The sequence below is a fragment of the Agelaius phoeniceus genome, unplaced genomic scaffold, assembly GCF_051311805.1.
Source record: "Agelaius phoeniceus isolate bAgePho1 unplaced genomic scaffold, bAgePho1.hap1 Scaffold_225, whole genome shotgun sequence".
NCBI lineage: Eukaryota > Metazoa > Chordata > Aves > Passeriformes > Icteridae > Agelaius > Agelaius phoeniceus.
The window spans coordinates 21,427-39,266 of record NW_027509900.1 but is presented as its reverse complement, the minus strand read 5'-3'; the positions used below and the strand labels follow the sequence as shown (position 1 = coordinate 39,266).

The 17,840-nt window shown below is 50.0% G+C and overlaps 1 protein-coding gene across 1 annotated transcript in view; it reads left to right on the top strand.

Moving 5' to 3' along the window:
* Positions 1-17,840, top strand: part of LOC129133492 (hydrocephalus-inducing protein homolog) — a 48,274-nt gene that overhangs the window by 13,791 nt on the left and 16,643 nt on the right. Inside the window, exons 10-16 of the mRNA XM_077173135.1 lie at positions 1,325-1,392; positions 3,560-3,792; positions 4,600-4,700; positions 5,945-6,080; positions 6,594-6,692; positions 8,886-9,013; positions 9,769-9,912. Of these exons, the coding sequence (XP_077029250.1) occupies positions 1,325-1,392; positions 3,560-3,792; positions 4,600-4,700; positions 5,945-6,080; positions 6,594-6,692; positions 8,886-9,013; positions 9,769-9,912 (909 nt within the window). The remainder of the gene's footprint in view (positions 1-1,324; positions 1,393-3,559; positions 3,793-4,599; positions 4,701-5,944; positions 6,081-6,593; positions 6,693-8,885; positions 9,014-9,768; positions 9,913-17,840) is intronic.

Sequence of the window (17,840 nt, the reverse complement as noted above, 5' to 3'; positions counted from 1 at the left end):
GGGCTGACCATAGGGGAGGCAGAGCTCAGTCCTCAGCACCACAGCAGCGTGAGGCCTTGGCCCTGCCAGCCTGAGCCATCTGCTGCTAGGATAATGCAGTGGAAGCAGGAGAGCTGATGCTGGCTGCTCTGCAGCTTTGGAGCTGGGCTGCTGCTCTTGGCAGGCACTGGCTCAAGGCAGTCAAGAAATGAAAGCAATCTGCACTGGATGATAGCAATAAGATAAGGGAGATGGATAAAGAAGAACAAGGAAGTTACTCCTTAGCAAGAGAAAAGTGGTGAGTAGGTGTGCCCATAGTGGAGAAACCATGATGCTGGCTTTGTTTTTGGAGGAAAAGTGCTGGTTTTTTTCTTTTGGAAATCAAGAGGGAACCTTTCACCATCAAAGAATTGATTCTCCTCTGTCCCTCCCCCAAAGTGGTCATGGGGTGTTTGTGCATAAGCAGCTTTCTCCTGGAGCAAGGGCAGGTGTCTCTTGTTGAGATGTGCAGAGCAGAGCCAGGGGCAGTCCTGTGAATACAACACAAGGCCCAGGTCACTGCTCCTTGATTTGGAACCAAAAGGCAGAGTGGGCATTGATTGGCATCAACCATGAAATCAACTGGTGAGTGTTGTGCAGCTTCAAGTGCTGATTTCAGTGGATGTTGGTGACTTTTGGAGTGTGTCTGCTGAGTTCAAGGCCAGGTGAGGTGCTGTGCTAGATTCAGGACAGCCTTGTTTGCTTGTTGCAGCTCTTGCTCTTGGCTGTGCCAGCTGGGGCACTGCTGACAAGCTGGTCCTTTCCTCTAGGATTCATCTGTCCCCTGGGTAGAACTGTTGCTGCTCTTTCCAGAGGATGTTTGGGAATGCCCTGGATTTGTGTCTCAGAACTCTGTCTGTAATGATTGGGTGGGTCAAACTCTCCTGAGAAAGCTCCTCCATGGGAACAGCAGTTGCAGCTAAGAAGGAGCAAAGCAGGGCACCTGTGGCTGGAAGGGCTGCTTACAGAAGTTTGTGGGCACACCTTGATGTCCATCCCCTTGCAGATGGGGAAACTGAGGCACGGAGCCCTGTCTGGGTGTGTGTTCAGGGTCCTTCATGGGACCCCCAGCAAGCCGGGGGCTTCTCCTGCCTGCCCTGTGCCCAAAGCCCATCAGGGGCTGTTGGCTGCTGCCACTTGGCTTGAGCTGCCCCCTGTGCACAGGGCCCTGTGCTGAGCACACGGTGCTGTGTTGGTTGGAAACCCAGGGTGCCCTGAGCCCAGGTTTTGTGCCCCCGAGCCACGACAGCCGGACCTTTGCAATCCCTTTAACCGAGCCCTTTCCTGCTCTGTCCTCGGCCTCCAGGGGCAGCGTCACTGCACCGAGTGTACACTTCGACCTCCCTGAGCTCGACTTCGGGGACATCTCCTTTGGTGAGTGTTGCCTGGGCTGGGACACAGCGTCAGGGATCTGTGTCTTCCAACAGAAAAGCATCCCTCACTCCTGGTCTGCCCCAGCAGCCTCTTCAGGCTGTCAACTGCAGGGCTGCTGGGCTGCTGCCTCAGGGGGCATTTTGCCATTGTGAGATCCAATAGGAGCAAGGAATAGAAAGTCAGTATTTTCTGGTGTCTCTGTGCTGCTTGAAAAGACAGATGTCTGCCAAGGAAGGTGGGAATCTTCCTGCAATGGAAAGATGAGCCCCTCCCTCCCAATTATTATCCCTTTGAAATGACAGGGCTCCCAGGCAAAACTATGGGAAAAGGAATAACAGTTCTTTCCTAGACTATCTCAGGAGAGCACAGACAAGAAGGCAAGAACAGAGGTTTCCCAGGGGCCAAGTCCCGTTTTTCCCCTTTGGTGGAGTTGTGGTCACAGCAGGAGGAGCTGTGGGCTCTGGCAGGGCAGGGATCCCCTCCCAGCCGGTGCGGGAAGGGAAGGGAAGGAGGGAATGCTCCTTTTGCAAACCCCCAAAGGACAGGGGGATGTGGGCAGTGCCCAGCAGCAGCAGGCAGGAGCGGGGCAGGCAGGCAGGGTCGATGGCAGCGCTGAGCTGCAGCCAGGGCAGTCCCGGGCCAAGCACACAACCTCCCGCAGCAGCAGCGGCCGAGCTGCGATCCCCGAGCGGGAGGAAGGGAAGCTCCGCTCCCTGCCCTGCCTCAGCTCCCACTGCACGGCCGCCCACGGCATCACGCCACAACTCCCAAAACCCCCAAGGGAAAAGCCCAGCCCAGGGCCAAAACCCCCCCAAACCCCTATCCCCCATCCCAGACCAAGGGCAACATTCACTGCCAAGCCTAAACCCAGAACAATGAAGTTCATGAACTTCTGATGGAAAGTTTTTTGATGGAAACTCATTGCCTTTCCTGAGCTGCTTCTGCCCCAGCCTGCATCACCACGGAGGCACTTGTCAAGTTGCCTTTTGAAGAAATGAAACAAGAAAGGCAACAGATGGAAATATGGTTCTGAAGCAGGAGATTGATCCTGCTGAATGCCATTTCATTCCTAAGGTCTCTTCAGCTGAAGGCAGCTGTTGTATCTTTGCTTCTTTGTAACTGTTGACTGTTGTCTGCATGTGCTGGCCTCAGTCTCATTTGAGGTTTTGACATCTGGGTTTGTCCTTTTTGTGCCTCTCTTTGCCTCCCTGCTGGAGTCCCTGCTGGAGCTGGCAGTGGTCACTTGGATGGGCACAGAGAAGCTCTGGGCTGCAGCTGCAGTTGTTTTTTCTCCCCATCTGTGTTCCAGTGACTCTTGGTGAGCAGGCCTGGGGAGAAGTCTCCTCCCCATAGAGCTGCCAGCCCAGCCAGATGTGCACTGCAGAGCAGGCTGTGGCTGCTCTGCGGGCTCTGCAGGACATCCCCACCATGAGTGGCTGTATCTCTGGCTTTGCGGGATGGAAAGCAAATCTCAGAGCTAGAGTGGGGGAAACCCTTGCAGGCAGCAATCACAGTGAGCAGCATGGCTGTGATATCCCCGTTTGTTGGGTGAGGTGGGACCTGGTTCCTAATTGCTAATCTCAAAGCAAGGCTTGGGTGTGCCCCCAGTTGAGTGGGCTCTGAGCTGTCACGTGCTCAGTCAGTTTGGCCCAAACCAAGAGATGCCTTAAGGGTCCTGCAGAGACAAGCTGCATTAGGGTGCTTTGCATCACGTTCTAGTTCCTGATTCCATCCTCACTTCCTTTTGCTGTAGCTTCTTCTCAATGACGACTCACTGTTTATATGTCTTGAAAACGGTGGGAGTGTTGGCAGGCTGACCAGGGAATTTGACAGCTTGAATTCTCAGAGTAAATGCTGGGTCTGGGTGCACACTCATCACTGAGAGAGAACTGGTGCTGGTTTGGGGCAGGTGAGGGAGCTCCTCCCCATCACAAAGAGAGAAGCTTGCAGTGTTGAGCAGGGCTAGGAGTGGGCATTTTCAAGGCTGCAGTCTGGAATCTGTGTCAAAGGGAACTCAGTGAGGATTCATTCCTCACGCAGCTTCTCGCTGAGCTGTAGTTCAGCTAATAAAGAGCTCAACTCCAATCCCACTTTCATCCTGCCAGGATATTCCCCCCAGGATCATGCCCTAATGGGTGCCTGAATGGATATTTGTGTCCTTCCCCAGGCTTTCCCTACACGCGGCGCTGCCGCCTCACCAACAGCTCCCCGGTGCCCCTGACGTTCCAGCTCCGCATGTCGGACGATGGCACGCAGCCGGCTGTGGACAGCGTGGATCAGATCCGCAGGGACACTGACCCGGCCTGGAGGAAGGGAATCCATTTCTATGTGGAGCCCAGGGAGTTCACCATGAATCCCAGCCAAGGCACCATCCTGCCCCAGGGACACCAGGATATCGAGGTACGGCAAGAGCCCAGCCACAGACGCTGCAGCACTAGGGCTGAAGCTGCACTGCGGTGTGGGAGGGCTTTAGTTCTGGTGCCAGCTTTGAGCATCCTGGCAGTGAGAGATCTGCTGGGAGGCCTCTGCTAGCTGGCTTACTCGGGATGTTCCTCAAGGAGCACTGTTTGGTTTCCAAATTCATATGCTGAGGTCACATACCTTATGGTCAAGGCCTGAAGCCATTCTTGTGTTTTTGAGAGCGATTTATTTGATTGCAAGTGGGCAGAGCAAGGATGAGGGCAGAAGGTGGCCGTTAGAGAGATGTCATTGGATAAAGCAGTTAGCTTTTCTTCTTGGTCTCATTTCCCCTCTCCTAGGGAGCAGAATGATTTGTGTTCACTTCAGGAATCTCCAGTGGGGACAAAAAACTCTGCAGCCATGAACTGCCCAGCACCTGCTGGGCCACACTTTGCCCTCAGCTTCCTCCTGTGAAGCTGAACTCGCTGTGCTCAAGTCAGATTTCCTCTGCATGGATGTCATTGTAGTTGCATTTCTCATTGTAGATGAAAAATTGGCCCCTTAATTTGAATGCAGTGGTGCATAGAGCTTTAGTCTAATGTTTTAATGTAGGTGACCTGTGGCCTGATAGCAAGGGGTGTTTAACAAATCTGGCATTGCCAGAAGGCTTTTGTTACTCTGAGACTGTGCTCTACACATGGAGCAGCAGAAGAATTAAGGCCAAATCCTCCCTCAGGAACTGGAGGATATCACCTGTTGGTAATGAGCTTTTATAAGGAAGAATTGACTGTTCTTCTCTTCCACCAGGTGACCCTGTGCTCCAACACGGTGATGGAGTTCTACAGGAGAATGCTGGTGGACCTGGAGGGTATTGGCAAGGGAGTGGCAACCCTGATCATCACAGCCAGGTACCAGCCCTTGCCTGGCCCCCCAGGCGCTGCCTCGCACAGGCTTTGCTGGCTGCAGCTGCCAAGGAGAAATGCTGCTTAATGGCCTCATGTTGTGCCAGCTGGACATGGGAACAGCAGTGCTTGGGCAGCAGCCTGTGGTGAAAAGCACCCCTGCTCACAGCCAGCACGGTCCTGGGCCCTCTGCTAAGGGCACCAGGAATGATGTCATTTCTTGGCCTGGTTTTTGGTGCTTGAGGATGGAACAAATTTCCCGAGGGCCTCCTCTCCTTCTTCTGCAAGAGGTGGAGTTGTGCTGGTTGTGAGCACCGTGCACTGGTTTGGGCCACACCAAGCAGCCTGCTGAGAGTCAGGGTCTGGCTCTGTCCATGAGGGCACATGGCAGGGGAGAAGTGGCTCCCAGCAAGAGTGGTGAGGGCAAGGTCTTACGAGGGGAAAGCAGCCCTTGATGTGGCAGGTCAGCTCCAGTTATTCTCCTTCCCTCTGCTTCCCAATTTGAGCTTTAATGTTGTCAGGGTTGAGACCAAAAGTCGTTGTTGCTGCAGCAGAATTCCATGCTGCTGTGCTGCTGTGGGTGTCAGTTGAATGCCAAGAGGGATGCAGCTCCCTGGTGCTGTTCCCTGTCCCAGGCAGAGCCATCCAGGCAGTGCCTGGGCTGCCATTCTGTAAAGCAGGTGGAGCTGGGGCCAGGCAGGGCCTGGAGCTGTGCAGTGAAGGAGCCAGGGAGCTGCAGGGCCTGGCAGGGGCTGATCAGCCACTCTGTGGGGCAGCTGCTGTCTCGTGCCCTCCAAGGCTGGGGCAAAGAGCTGAGTTCTCAGGCAGGGCAACAGCACCATGGGAGAGAAGGGAGTCATTTGTACTGAGACACTGGAGTTGTGTGTTCCTTGAGCCTTAGGGAGCACTGATCCTTGTTGGGAAGGCTCCCCCAGAGCTCGTGGCTCACTGGGACTGTTCCAGGAGTCCTTGCAAGCCTTCTTGGGTAAAGGAGGGGCTGAGGCAGCTGTGGCTCAAAGTGCTCTGCCTGGGGCACTGGGCAGCCTCTGGGTGCTGCCTCTCAGGGTTTGCCCCTCCTTGACAAGACATGTTGGAGTGGGAAGGGGTAGAAGGCAATTTATCCCTGTAGGGCTGTTCAGTGTGCATTTGACAGTGACCAATGTGTTCTGCTCCGTTTCACAATCTTTGGGGGGAAACGTTCTCCATTCTCTCAGTATCTCTGATTCCCCTGGGGTCATCTCTTTGCCCAGATGTCTCGTTCCTGAGCTCCAAGTGTCCCCCCAAGTGCTGCTGTACGATGAGTGCCACCTGAAGGTGCCATATGAGAGGAAGCTCATCATTAGGAATCCCAGCCACCTTCCTGGCTGCTACGGGCTCATTCCCCAGGTTTGGCATCACATCCACCTCCTTCTGTCAAATATTACTGAGGAGATTATTAAGGGGAAAAAGGGTTTGGACAAGACCTTGCTGGTTTCTCTTCAGTCTTAAAGATCTGCTGAGAGCAGGATCCTACCTGACTGTAAACTTTAGGAGGCCGTTGAAGCTCCTGAGGAAACAGTTGATGTTCTGGTCTTCAGGGTGTTTTCTTGTGGGAGATCTTAGAGGGTTGTGAAAAGCTGCTGCATCCACTGACACCAATGCCTGTGCTGGCAGCCTCCTTGCAGGATCCCCTGGGAGTGCTAAGCCTACAATTCTTGCATCTTGTTTGTGCCTTTTACTTTTGTGCTGGGGAGTTTGAAACGTGCGTGTAAGTTGCTGTTGCAGTGGATGTTAAGGAGTCTAAAGTTTCTTCAGAGGTGCCTCTGAAGTTGCATTTCATTCTGTCCCTTCCAGAAACGCAAGGAGGACTCTGCTGTGTTCTACTCCAGCCCCAAGCCCTGTGGGATTGTGCAGCCCCAGAGCACAGCAGAGATCCCAGTTGTGGTGGAAGTGCAGGCCCTGGGCACTCATCGCACCAACGTTGTCATCGGCGTGTTCGGGGATGAGAGAAACCCACTGGTGAGGGCAAGGGGAGATGTGTGCCTGTGTGCAACTGCTCCTGGCAGGGTGCACAGGGACAGGGATTCTGCCGGGGAAAACAGGCCCAGGCTGCTGGGGAGAAGGACACGAGGGATGGGTGGCACAAACAGCTCCTGCCTTAGAGGTGGCAATCTCAGTGTCTGACACAGAATGGAGTTCGGCTAAGCTGGAATCCAGGGGCATTTGAGTTCATTCTTCTTTCAAATGCTGTGAACTTTGGAAACATCTGTTTGAAAATGTCATCTCTCTGAGCACAAAAGAGGGCGTCAGAAGACTTCTGGGAACCTTGAGCTTTCTGTAAAAGAAAGGAAAGCTGACATTTGAAGAGTGGTTGCAAGGATTTAAACTTCTATTAAAACATATGGAAATGGCGATGCCAAATTCCCTGGATGGCACCAAACATGTGAACCTGGGCCATTGTGGCACTGCCTGTAAATCAGTGAACAGGAAGGACAGGCAATGCAGGCTGTGCCAGGGAGCCTGAAGTTTGACAAAGCAGTTGCTTTCAACTATCAGGCTGCTTCCCTCAAAGAGGAGGTTTTCTCCCCACCAGAAGAACCAGTTGTTTAACTGTCAGCCTGGTCTTAACTAGAGATTTCTTGCAAAGGTAACACCTTTGGGCCAATAATTTTTAGTTTGAAAGGTTCTCTCTTACCTTAATCCTTTTCAATATGGAGATGAACATGTAATTTTCTTTTTCCCCAAAAGCCCAGCATGTCAGCTGGAGAGTGGTAGCTCTCCCTAAAGAAATAACTTGAGCAGGGTTGAGCTGTTGAAGGTTTTTTAGGTTTCTCTGTTGTGGTTTGTTTTGGGTTTTTTTTTAAATCTTTCTTGCTTGCTTCCTGGAACAGAGAGCACAATTACGGAGCTCAGGACGTCTGGCAGAAATCTCCCCAAGCCCAAGGCTGGCAGAGCTTGGCAGGATCCCAGCACCACAGCCTGTGTATGTATGTATGGATGGATGGATGGATGGATGGATGGATGGATGGATGGATGGATGGATGGATGGATGGATGGATGGATGGATGGATGGGGAATGCGACCTGAGTCGCCTGGGAGTGTTGGAAAATGTCAACCAACCCCCCATTAGTGTCAGGGGAACATTCCTGATAAATCCCTGGTGGAGCTGCAGAGTTTCTGGCCTTGGGCACTGGGGGGGCTCTGCTGGCTGGGCACTGGCTGGGTCTGCCCCTCGGTGCCTCAAATCTCACCTTTTTGCTGCCTTTTCTGTCTTTCCCTGTCCCACTGTGCTTTTTGCATCCCCACCAGGTGTTCATGCCTGTCCTCTGTAGTTGCTCAATGCAAGCAGTTGCAGCTGCTGCAGCACCTCAGTGTCATCCCTGGGCTGCCTTTAGAACAGACCTGCTCCAGCCTGGATTGGGAAGGGCTGGATCAAGCCATTTCTCAGTTCAACGTGCCAGCACCCAGCCAGGGGCTGCATCCTGGCCAGGAGCTGCTCGTGCAGGTGTCCCTCCCTCCCACTGCAGGTCCCTGTTCATAGTTATCTTATTTTCCAGAGATGAGCTCTACCCACCTAAATTCAAACCCCAGCCACCAAAGGAGAAGAAAACCAGTTTGGATTCCCTGGCATCTCAATGGAGGCACTTCAGGATTGGACAGGAGGATACAGCCAGAGCCCTGAAAGAAGTGCAGGATTTTACCCACTCTTCAGGAGCAGAGGTAGATTTTCTTGTACATCCAGTGCTTGTGTTGCCTCCCCAGCCTGCCAGCACCAAGTCCTGCTCATGCTGAGCTCCCTTTTTGCTGCCCTGCTCTGCTGTGCCCTGCCAGCGGGCTGGGCAGCAGGGCCAGTGGCTGGACATGGGCTGAGTGGGAGGGAGAAATAGGAGAGTTTTCCTTGGAGAAGCTGACTCAGATCCTACAGACCTGTGTTGAGTGTGGGATTTTTTTGCCTTGTTTCCTTCCCAAAGTAAGATGAGGCTTTTCTCTGCATCATCATGGTAACACCTCCAGCTTCCCTCCCAGAGCAAGCTGGGATGAGTCCTGATCTCCATGGAGCCTCTTCCCAAGGCAGCCAGACTCCCTGTTTGCAGGGCTCTGCTTTCACCCAGAGCTGCTGTTGCACTGCTGGCCCTGAAGCTGTCTTACAAAGGGAGACTTTGCAAAGTGGCTGTCTCTTCCTCCCAGCACAGAAAATGGCTTGTTTTTCAGGTGCCAGCCCCAACTCCTGAAAACCCTCACCTGCCACGAGCCTTGGAGGGATTCAGGTGCTCCCTGGACGTGGCGCACGCTCCCCTGGGAGCGGAGAAGGCAAGAGGGAATCTGTCTCACTGCCCATTGTCAGTGTGGCAAGCAGGGCTGGAGCTGCCAGTGCCACTGGGGGCCCTCAGCATTGGCCACAGAGGGGCCTCCCATCCCTGCAGGCCCATCACAAAGGGCTGCTGAAGCAGCTGCTTGTTGGAGAGCCGTGCAGGACACGTTGTAGGGCTGCCCAAGGACACTGTGCAGCACCTATGGAGGGCACTGCTCCCCCTGGAACTCCTCAGGTGCTCCACAGGAAGTTTTTGCAGGAGCTTTTGCTGTAGCACCTTGAGAAAGCAGCATTTAAATCAGAGAGAGAGGGCAAGAGCCTCAGGAGTCAGATGAGCTGGGCTGGGCTCCTTCCCTCAGCTCCAAGAGCTCTCACTCTGAGTCTCCTCCTTTTCTAAAAGCAGGAAGTTTTGAAACTTTTTAAAGGCAAGTTGTGCATCAGAGAGAATTCCTACTGCCAGGAGACATCCCAAGTCACTTTTATGTAATGTACTAATTAATGCATTGACCTGTGACGATGGGAGAAGATTTTCCCCATGGTCCCTGCACTGGTCAGTGGCATGGATGCAGGATGCGGTGAGGGTGATTCTGGCAGGGTTTGGGGAATAGGCCCCTCTGGCTACAGCTGCACTTTGCTCCAAGATGCTCTTCTGCATCCATTTCCATGCTCAGCACCTCAATCTCTCCTGTCTTCCACCCAGGCTTTCAGTATCCTGCCAGTGTCAGGTGTGCTGCAGCCAGGAGAGAGCCAGCAGGTCTCCTCCACCTTCTCTGGCCACCTCAGCAGCACCTGCAATGTCCCGGAGCTGTGCCACGTGGAGGGAGGCCCCAGCTACGAGGTGCTGGTGCCCGGGGAGGTCTCACGTGTCAGCTCCTCCCTGAGCCCCCGGGAGATCAACTGTGGCTCTCAGGCCCCTCTCAGGGAGAGGTGAGTCAGCCTTCCATGGGTTCCTGCTCTGCCATGGGTTATTGTCCCTGCAGGGCTTCCCTGCTCCAAGGACTCTGAGCTCAGAGGTGCTGCATAGCAAAGGCCAGCAGCAACATAGGGATGGCCACTCTGAGCCCCCTGGCTACCTTCTCCTGTTGAGACAGAACATCTTCTTCTCTATTTGAGTGCTGAGCCCTCCTGGCTTAGCTGCTGCCTGCAGGGAGCTGGGCTCTGGACTTGCCTTGGCACTGCCTCTAGAGGTGTCTTGAAGTGCATGGGGTTGAGTGGCATCTTCTTCATCACCTCCCTTCTTCACCAAAACAGTGGAATTGTGGTATGGGCAGGCGTGGGGCACAGAGCAAACCTTGCTTTGGGTCCTGCTCCTGCCCCAGATGAAGTCCTTGCAATGCTGATCTGCCAGGGTTCTCCTTATGGTGGGACAGCAGCCAGAAAAGCTCATGTCCTTTAGGCTCCCCTGCAGCTGCAGCAGTGGGCAAGCACAGGAGAAGCTCAGCTCCAGCAAGGCAGCCCAGCTCAGGACACACAGGCCAAGGGTGGAGCTGGGAGTGGAGGCTGCTTCAAGCCAGCCTGTGTATCAGGACTTCTTCAGGCCAGGCTGAAGTTGGTTGCATGGGGAGGAGAGGGACGAGGCTGCTTCCAATGGTTTCCATGGCAGCCAGCACTGGTTTGCTTGGTCACAGCTGGGTTCCAGCAGGAAATCTGGCTGACAAGAGCCTGTCTTGCAGGAGAGGAGTTCCTGCAGCCTTTGCTTTCTGACTGATAGGATTGTTCTCATGAAGGAGCAGGCTAGGAGTCGTTAAAACCAAAGGTCACGGACAGAGACTCTCTAACTAATTAAAGTTAGGCAGTGGTGTGTTTATTAACACCGGCGGGAGGCACCAGAGCTGTCCCTAAAAGGCGTGACCGCGCTGTCCAAGGTTCTTTGTCCTCTCTTTATTGCCCAAGATCTTACATACAATACATCTGCACAACCCCAGCACCTCCCATCCCCGCTCTGTATTCAAATGAGGTCATTGGTCCTTCACACCTGTGCAATTCTTCCCTTGAACTGGGTCTCGAATTGGGTCCGTGGTCTTAAGGGATGAAGTCAGGAATGTCTTCATCAGGTCTCTGTGACCCTCTGGCACGATCCAAGGCCCCTGCTTAGTGTCTGATTGACATCAAGCCCAGGTGCTAACCATTGTTCTCCTGGTTTCAAGATGTTCTTATAACAGTTCACTTCCTCCATTCCTTCTAGAAAGAAGCTCCTAATGGTAAACAATAGAACAGTCAGCTCCAGCTTAAGCATCTCATAATCATTAACCTATGGTCTGCCTGTCTAACTTACATCCTGATCAATGGGAATTGCTTCTAAGCCTCAGCTGAAATCTGAACTCTCTAAAATCATGCTTCAGCTATGCCCAGGAGGAAGGGGGTTGAATGAGCTGAGTAAGAATTGTAGGAGAGATAAGCAGATGTCAGCTCTGCTCTAAACTAGGAAGCCAGGAGACAAAGGGCGTTTTCAGGCACCAGCACAGAGAGCTGGTGGATCAGCCTTTGGCAGGGGCTGGAGGGGTCTGGCTGTGCCTTAAGAGGGAGCTTGCACAGTCAAGAGCTTATGATGGCAAAATTTAGCTTTGGCTGGTCCTGGAGGTCCCCTTCCACCAATGGCCTCACTTGGGATGTTCCCAACATCTGTGGGTTGAGAAGAATTAATGGAAATGGCCTCAGGGTCAAGGAATGAAGTGCAGGGCCATCCAGGACTAGGGAGCCCAAGTTTCTGGTGGTGACTCTCAGCCATATTTTCTGTTTTATTTTATTTTGTCTGCAGAAGGGAGCTGAAGCAGTCAGGTAAAAAGCTTCAGGAGGAGGCAAAAGCCTTAGAGGCGGAAGAGAGGCAGAAGGATGAAGAGAGGCAGAAGCAGGAAAAGAAGGGTGTCTCTGTGGGGAAGCAACCTCCAAAACTAGAGAAGGGGAAAGCCAAGACCCCAGAGAAGAAGGAAACCAAAATCCCAAAAAAGGAAACCAAATCCCCAGAGAGGAAGAAAACCAAAATCCCAGAGAAGAAGGAAACCAAAATCCCAGAGAAAAAGGAAACCAAAATCCCAGAGAAGAAGGAAAGCAAAGCATTAGAGAAGAAGGAAACCAAAATCCCAGAGAAGAAGGAAACCAAGGCCCCAGAGAAGAAGGCAAGCAAAGCATCAGAAAGGAAGAAAAGCAAAGCATCAGAGAAGAAGGACACCAAAGCCCCAGAGAGGAAGGAAAGCAAAATCCCACAGAAGAAGGAACCCAAAATCTCGGAGAAGAAGGAACCCAAAGCCCCAAAGAAGAGGGAACACAAAGCCTCAAAGAAGGGGGGAACTGAAATCCCAGAGGACCCAGCTGAGCTGGAGAACTCTTTATTCTTTATTCATACAACTCATTTTACAGTTTGAAGGACCTTGTGTGCAACTTTAGTTAGTTCATAGATTTCTTGCCAGTTATTCTATTATTGGTTAATAAAATAGATTTTACTTGTGCATCAAATCTCTCTATTGTATTGTTTACCTGTTCTCTTCACTGATTCTCATGGGACAAATCCCTTGTTGTTGCAGGTGTATTTTTCACCCTCAGAATAGATTGGTCACAAAGTCTCATTCTCACAATGGCTTCACATGGGAACTTGTACCTGCTTAGCTGTACTCAGAAGAGATGACAGGCCAGCTATTAACATGGCAGAACAAGGCCTGATTTCATAGGGCCTTTCTTTTATCATTATTCTACCTGTCTATGACATCTCCCCCTTTTTGTTCATTTAAAAAAGGCTCCTATGTTCTGATGTTGAAAGAGCTCACTCTTGTGAGGGTATTATCTCATCAAGGTTATCACTGGTTATCTGTTAGATACGGGGCTAAGATAGATAAAAGACCAATTACAATCAACAAAACTTACCAAATTCTATCAAGTCATTGACACAGGGTTTTGCAGCATGAGAAAACAAAAGAATAATGTCCGATGTCTCTTAGGGAAATGGAAAGAAATGACCATTGTTTCCAATGAGTTGAGAAGTATGAGAAAGTCTGTGAGCTGGAAATGTTGATCTTTGACATCACTGAATGTCCTCCTGGGTGCTGGAACAGGGAATAACTGAAGAAGGTTCGTAGGAGCACTGTACCATGAGGATGCCAGGAGGCTTTTGTTGGCAAAATGCCTCTGTCAGTTTCCAGACACAGCCATGTCTGGGCAGTCCTCCTCCTGCTCCTGCTCTGGCCACAAAGGCTGCAAGGGGATGAGGTTATTTCTCTTTGCACTGGGCCTCATTTTTTCAGAGCTGATCAGTATCTGATGGAATGAACAGGTGACTGCTTTGAACTGCGGATGATGAAACACAGGCACATCTTCTCCTGAAGTTAATGAATCAATCAGGCTGCACTGTGGTACCCTCAATTGGGATTTAGATGTGATGATCTTTTTTCCAAATTTCTCATGTAAATATTGCATTATTCAAACTGATTAGTCGTCCAAATTTCTCATGTACATATTGCATTATTTGAACGTTCTTAAGGCATACATTCCTTTTCTTTATTGTTTCTTAAGAATGAGATGCATGCCTTTTGTTATGAGTATGAAGAAACATCATAGCAAAATAATACATGCAGTGGACAAGAAACTTAGAGCAATTAGGAATAATTTGGATACAACAATCAGGAATATTTCAAATAGCAGACAAAGCTAACAACATAGGTGGAATTAGGTAAATAGCAATCTCTGCAATAATGTACCATCATCCCAGAGTCTGCAAACAGCTGACAAACCTCGATTCAGTGGGGACTTGGAGAATTATTTCCAGATAATAATTCCCAAGCTCCCTTTAGAAAGAGTTCAACTGTCATGTCTAGAGGGTCAAATTGCCAAGTCAAAGCAACTCAAATCTAGCTTTGATGCAGAAAACATCTGGGTCTGTTGGCAAATTCCCATCCAGGTAGAGCTAAGGCCTGGCCACCACCCAAGCTCTAAGTGGGAGAGAATTCCCTAAACATCATTTAAAACAAGGCTCTTGAGATTAGCACTTAGGAGTAAAGGTCTAGGGGTGACAGACTAATGAACCATGCAATAGCTGTCTCCTCCAAAATTCCCTCAGCATAGAGATGCTTTAAACCCAGCAAACTCTTGGAGTGGTTCTGTAATAATAATTGGGGCTGCATCTGATTACTTAGAGTAGATGTCACAATACCATCAGTTTAGAGGAGGCTTCCCACAAAGCTGAGATATCATTTCTTGGAACTCTGAAAAATACTTAAAAATGATGAGACAGCACTGGGTCAAACCATAGAGCCACAGTGTGGAGCCCAGCTAGAGGGGTAGTCTGGTCTGAGAGATACATAAGCAGCTAGAGAACAAAAGGAGGATCCTGAAATGACACGTCTCTTGTAGATAATTACACCAAAAGATGGTAAAGCAAATGAAAAGCTGGCTATAAAAACAGTAAATCAAAGATTGATGTATTTATGACAGAATAAATGCATCCAAAGAAAACACTGAACAGCTCACTAGTAAAATTTATGATACCTCAGATTAAATAACACTCAAACCTGACAGAAATTTATTTGGACTGCACTTGAGCTTCACAAGAGGAACTTAAACTCAGCCCTAAAAGGATTTCAAATTAATGTCATTATCACCTTAGTAAAACAAAAAGCGCACTCAAGAGAACTCAAAGTTAATTACTAGTAATACCAAACATAACTGGACCCATAAAAACTGGAATAGATCATTGTGCAAACTTAGTAATATTGAAACTTATCAGAAATTAAATCTACCAAAATTTAACAAAAAAACCTTTGCCTTATTTAATTTAACAGAAGGTAACTGAGCATTACAATATTGGGCTTCAATTTAACAGCATTAAAATGAACATCCTTAAAAGTTATAGATAATGCCATGATGTAATTTTGTCCAAAGTTATTAACACAAAAAGACTACTTAAAGGTGAATAAGCCATAAGTGAAATAACAGCATGATGGTGCACTGGAGGGATTCAAGTTGTAACAAGCATGTTAGAATTATAAGTAAATCAGTTATGAGAAAAACCCATGGTAACTGCAAATTCCATGGAAACAGAAATGCAGTAAGGCTTTTTAAAGTGCCGGGTTACTGGAAAATAAATATAATAACGTGCAATTTAGCATATTGCTGAACAACCCAACAGCTTTTTGTGACTGTATCTGGCATCATTTTATATGGCACATTTGTTAGCCTTCTTGTTAAAGAAATCAGACCATGTTAAAATTTGATAGATAATAAGGCATTGCATTTACTGCTTTTCAATATAGTTGATAGTTATCCATAGGGATAGTTATAGGCTTTGTTAATTGCTGATATGTCTTTTTGGTATGTGTTTTTGGTCCAGTCCATTTCTGGCCAATCGTTTTTCAGGCATCTAAAGTAAAATCTGACACAGTATGTGGCCTTGGAGGACCCCAACAGGTCCAATTCTTGGGGTTGCTCTAGAGCATTGGGCAGCAGTTTTGTCCACCTGTCCCAAGTATCTGCCAGGTTGGGTCTCTTACCTGTGGTGCAGAGGAGCTCTGAGTTATAGACGGGCCAATCATCTGCTACAAAGGTGTCACGGTTTGACGCTGGCGCAATGCCAGTGCCCCCATGAAAATACATTCTCCCTGGTGTCTGCTGTGAGATGTGACCAGGAATAGAGCAAGCAGGCTCCAGCTGAGGAATAAAAGGGAAAAAACAACTTTATTAACTTACAATATGTAAAAGAAACACACAGAACTCAGGATGAAAACCTTCCAAACATTCCTCCTCCCCCCACCAAATTCCCAATACATCACAGTCAGACAAAACCTTGGACTCTCAATTCAGTTACCACCCCTCAGATCACCAACTCTCAGTCCATCACCACCCTTTAGATAATCAGTTCTCCGTTCATCAAGAAGAGAGGAGTCCCTCTTGTACCATAGGCTTCCCCTGGAAACACAGTTGAGACCTTGTGTGTTTCCATATCACACGTGGCACTGCCTGGAGAGCATTTGCCATCGTGACCTCTTCCTTCCATGCCCAGTGCTCTCACCACTGCACATGGACCAGAGCTGCTTCTAGGGTTCCCCTTTTAAGGATGCTTTGCCCAGTTCCAAAAAAAGCACAGACTCTCACTTTTGGGACACCTGTCCCCCCCAGATTCACCCCCTGGGGCCGAGGGGTCTCAAGAACAGAGATCTTCTTCTTCCATGAAGACAGAGGGCACCACTGCCCTCCTCACCTGTTGTCTCTGTTCACACACTCCTTCACATAACATCACTGCACTCTCTTGGCTCCAAGCCCTTGCCTCACCCTAAATGCAGTCTCTGTGTCACAGGAAAAAAATGGTTCTGTCCATAGCTATACAAGAAAAGTCCAGCCAAAGGCCACACCATCATCTCCTCCCACCTAAGATTCTTCTCAACTTCTCTCGTGGCCCATTTCCTCTTATATCATCTCTATCTCTCTTCTCATTCAACTCCAGGAGGATCAGCATTTGTAAGGTTTCCATCATCCAAGAAAAGGGTTAAAAATCTCAGGCTCGGCCTGTCCAGAAGTCCCACGCTTCCCTGCCGGGCACCTTCTCGCTGCACCCCCCTTCTCCTTTATGGCTGGCCGTGCTGCCCGCATGTGATACCAAATTTCAAGCTGGCACAAGCACAGGCACAGGCTCACTCTCTTTCTTTCTCTCTTTCTCTCTTTCTCTCTTTCTCTCTTTCTCTCTTTCTCTCTTTCTCTCTGGGGGGCTGGCTGCCCGATGACTCTCCAATGTTCCTCCACCCTTCCATCCTGCAGGGGCCTTCACCTCCCCTCTCTGTCCAAGGCCCGGCCTACCTCACCCGGCCGCATGGCTCCCCTCCCCTGCCAGCCCGCAGCAGGGCAGGGCAGCTCTGACCTCTTTCACAGACAGAACCCAAGAGAGCTTCCCCCTGGGAGTTCTCTGCTTTTACCCCCCTGTGTTCTCAGAGGCGCATCCATGTCCTCAGTGGCCACACCAGGTGCCAATATTCAAATCTGAGCACCTATCGGTTTGACTACAGCATCCCAAAAAACTCTCTTCCTTTTCAAACCAGGACATAAGGGCAGCAGGTTTTTAGATCATGAACTGGCAGAACTCGTTGAGAGGGCTTTAAACTAGGTCTGAAGGGGGTAGGGAAGCAGCTGGGCTGTCTGGAAGCAGGCCCAAGGGTGGTAAGCCTGAGTTAGGGGTGAAATCAGTAGCCCAGCTGGGTTGCATCTATACCAGTGCATGCAGCATGGGTAATAAACAAGAAGAGCTGGAGGCTATGGTCCAACAGCAGAGCTATGATGTAATTGGCATCAGGGAAACATGGTGAGATGACTCACATGGCTGGAGCGCTGCACTGGATGGCTACAAGCTCTTCAGGGGAGACAGAAAAGGGAGAAGAGGTGGAGGGGTGGCCCTTTATATTAGGGAGGCTTTGGGCACCATAGGTATTGAAATTAATGATGATGAAGTTGAATGCCTGTGGGTGAGAATTAGAGGGAAGACCAACAAGGCTGACATCCTACTGGGAGTCTGTTATTGTCCACCCAACCAGGAAGAAGTGGTGGACAACTCATTCTATAAACAGGTAGAGAATGTTTCTGCATCATCAGCTCTTGTTCTTGTTGGTGACTTCAACATGCCAGACATTTGCTGAGAAGTTAAAACAGCTGAAAAAAGGCAGTCCAGGAAATTTTTAGAGTTTGTGGAGGACAACTTTTTGTGGCAGCAGATGGGTAAGCCCATCAGGGGAGGGACTGTGTTAGATCTTGTTGTTTGCAAGTAGAGATGGGCTGGGGGGAGATGTGATGGTTGGAGGCCACTTGGGGAACAGTGATCATGAAATCATAGAGTTCTCCGTATTTGGTGAAGTCAGGAGGAACATTAATAAGACTTTTACATTGGA